Source organism: Sarcophilus harrisii, chromosome 3, assembly GCF_902635505.1.
Source record: "Sarcophilus harrisii chromosome 3, mSarHar1.11, whole genome shotgun sequence".
Classification (NCBI taxonomy): domain Eukaryota; kingdom Metazoa; phylum Chordata; class Mammalia; order Dasyuromorphia; family Dasyuridae; genus Sarcophilus; species Sarcophilus harrisii.
The window spans coordinates 584,224,164-584,226,809 of NC_045428.1; the positions used below are offsets into that span (position 1 = coordinate 584,224,164).

At 55.0% G+C, this 2,646-nt stretch overlaps 1 protein-coding gene across 1 annotated transcript; it reads right to left on the minus strand.

The window, feature by feature from the left end:
• Window positions 1-272: 272 nt before the first annotated feature.
• Window positions 273-2,178, minus strand: LOC100933821 (transcription factor HES-5-like). Its single transcript, XM_031962988.1, has 3 exons — window positions 1,946-2,178; window positions 1,644-1,824; window positions 273-1,524 (listed from the first exon to the last, which is right to left on the minus strand). The coding sequence occupies exons 1-3, from the start codon at window positions 2,006-2,008 to the stop codon at window positions 1,277-1,279; spliced, it is 492 nt and encodes a 163-aa protein (XP_031818848.1). The 5' UTR covers window positions 2,009-2,178; the 3' UTR covers window positions 273-1,276.
• Window positions 2,179-2,646: the final 468 nt, after the last annotated feature.

A 2,646-nucleotide genomic window follows, 5' to 3' on the forward strand; every position in this document is an offset into this window, starting at 1 on the left:
AGAGACAATAAAAGTCTCCAAACTCTGCTCTGCTCCCCTAGAGTGAGACCTAATGGACAATTCATTAACCCATCATGCTAAGTGACTGAGCTCTGAAGGTCTGAGTTTCCAGAATTTGGGCACTTTAGTGCCCTGAGCCTATCCCCTCTCCTCCCTCTCTTCCCCTTGCCTCACTTCTCCCTCTAGACAAGATAGCCATGATGAACTCTGATCTTATCAGTTAAGAGACAGGACAAGAAGAGAGATTCCAAGACAAAGAGATAAAAATTCACTCGTTTATTTAGCTTTACCATAATTATCTGGTACAAATATACCCAAGCATACACAGTATGCACCCAGCAGCCCCAGTGCCTAGCACACCTACTGTCTTAAATCCCTGTTGGACAAAGGGGCGTCCCACGCACCTTGGATGATGCAACTGCTTTGAGGCTGGCGGCAGTGATTTCTTAGAAGGATCAGCCTCTTCAAATGTATAACATTCAAACCACAGCTTCCCACCCTCCACCCTCATCCCTTCATATCCTTTAATATAAAGTGACCCCCATTCTTTTCACAAATAGAAAAAATAAGGCAGCTACCTTATAGAAAGCATCCATTCCCTGTCCATGGTCAGACAAGGTCTAGCTCCCTTGTCTCCCCAAAGTAGTCCCTGATAGAGAAACTAACTCACCAGGAGATCAGGGCTTCCCATGGACTAACAGAGGGTTCAGAGAGATGGCAGGAGCTCTAGAGAGCTAGCCCACATGTCAGAAAGGGGACAGGAGCGGGGTTATGGGAAAACTGGATGCAAAGGCACAAAGCTCTTACACAAGTCAGAGAATTCTCCCCCTCCCCCACCCCCATCTCTGCACTTAACAGATTTACAATCTTACTACAGTTGTAATATACAGAACAAAAATCCCTTTCCCTCTCCCACTCCCTGCCCCTGCCCTTCCCCTCCCATTAAGGGGTCCTTCATTATGAAGGCATATCTATGTACAGTCCCACACCCTCAACAGAACACTGGACTCCTTTCCCTTCAAGCTGGAAGCATCCTCAGAGTTGAGGAAGGGAAGTGGCTGGCCCAAGATCACACAGTAAGTGGCAGAAATGGAGTTTGGAGTCCAGGCCTGCTGACTCCCAGTCCAGGGCTCTGTCCACTGCCAAGAGTTCAAGTGTTCCATTCTCTTCACACATAAATTAAGGGGGAACTAATATTCCCTACTGAAAAGAGGAGGTTCTGCAACAGCCATCTTCCTCTGGAGTGAAAACCTCAAGCTGGCTGACATGGATCCATCTACCAGGGCCGCCACAGGGGACTGGGAGGGCCTTTGAGGACGGGCTGTTTCCCAGGGGCAGGAGCGGGGAAGGAGGGAGCCAGCCCCTCAGAGGCGGCCGAGGAGCTTTTCTGGAAGTGGCTGCGCAATTTGCTTTGGGTGTCGGTCTGTGCCTTGTGGAAGGAGAGGAACTGGAAGGCTTCCTGCAGGCAGCGGGCGTAGCCCTCCTTGAAGTCGGTCTGCAGGCTTCTGGGGAGAGAGCCTGGAGCTGGAGAAGGAAGGAAGGAGAGAGAGGGATGAGAAGCGGCTCCCAGCAGCAGCACCCATCCCCGCCCCTGTCCGGGTCCTGCACCCCTTCATCTCCAGCATCTAGCGCCCGGGGCTCACCTTTGCCCTGCAGGTGGCTCTGCTGCTTCAGGTAGCTGACGGTCATCTCCAGGATGTCAGCCTTCTCCAGCTTGGAGTTGGGCTGGTGTCTCTGGAACTCCTTCTCCAGCAAGAGTTTCAGCTGCTCGATGCTGCTGTTGATGCGGTCCCGGCGCATCTTCTCCACCACCGGCTTCCTCAGCTGTGGAAAAAGAAGGGGGGTAACAGTGGTTAGCACAGAGCCATCCTGGACTCAGCCAGCCCCAGCCCTATTTTAAAGACTAGAAGTGGGTCCCAGTACTCGTTCCCGGCCGAAAACTTACTTTGTTTTTCTCTTTGGGAGTCAGCAGGGAGCTATGCTCCATGAAGTCTGTGCTGGGGGCCATGGGGCTGCTGGTAGAGACGGCGAGGGTGGGAGGCAGGGAGGGAGGCAGCGCGGCTGGCTGGACTGGCCGCCGCTCCCGCCGCTCCTGTATTTATCCAGTCCGCCTGGCCCGGGATCTGTGGGGCTCTGGCCTCGCTGACTTTCCCACACTCGCCGGCCAATCAGAAGGCAGGGCTGGACAATGAGAGAAGCATCTCTTCTTGTGTGCTCGGGCCCCGGCTGAATAGGCCGCGGATAATGACGCTCCCCCTCTCCCCCTCCCGCCCCCGAGCAGGTGGGGACTCTGTGGCGAGAGAGAGAGTGGAGGGAACCTGGCCTTGGAAAAGCTGGGAACTGGCTGCCCACTGATGTGGGACATCAATAGCGCTCCGCGTCCGGACACAAAGTGCGCTGCCGGGAGATCTGTGAATGGAAATGGAAATAACCCCCGCCCCTCCCCCGCGGCACACTGCCGAGTGGCGGGAAATCTTAGCCGCGCTCGGGGGAGGGGGGAGGGGGGGGGGGGGGGGGAGGAGGAGGAGGAGGATTTCTCCTCTGGGACTGTGGGAGCGGGAACAGAAATGCACCCAGGACTAGATGGGAAGCTCCTGGTCAAGGAAACTAATTGCGAGGTTGGATCCCCAGCCTTTCCTCCGAATG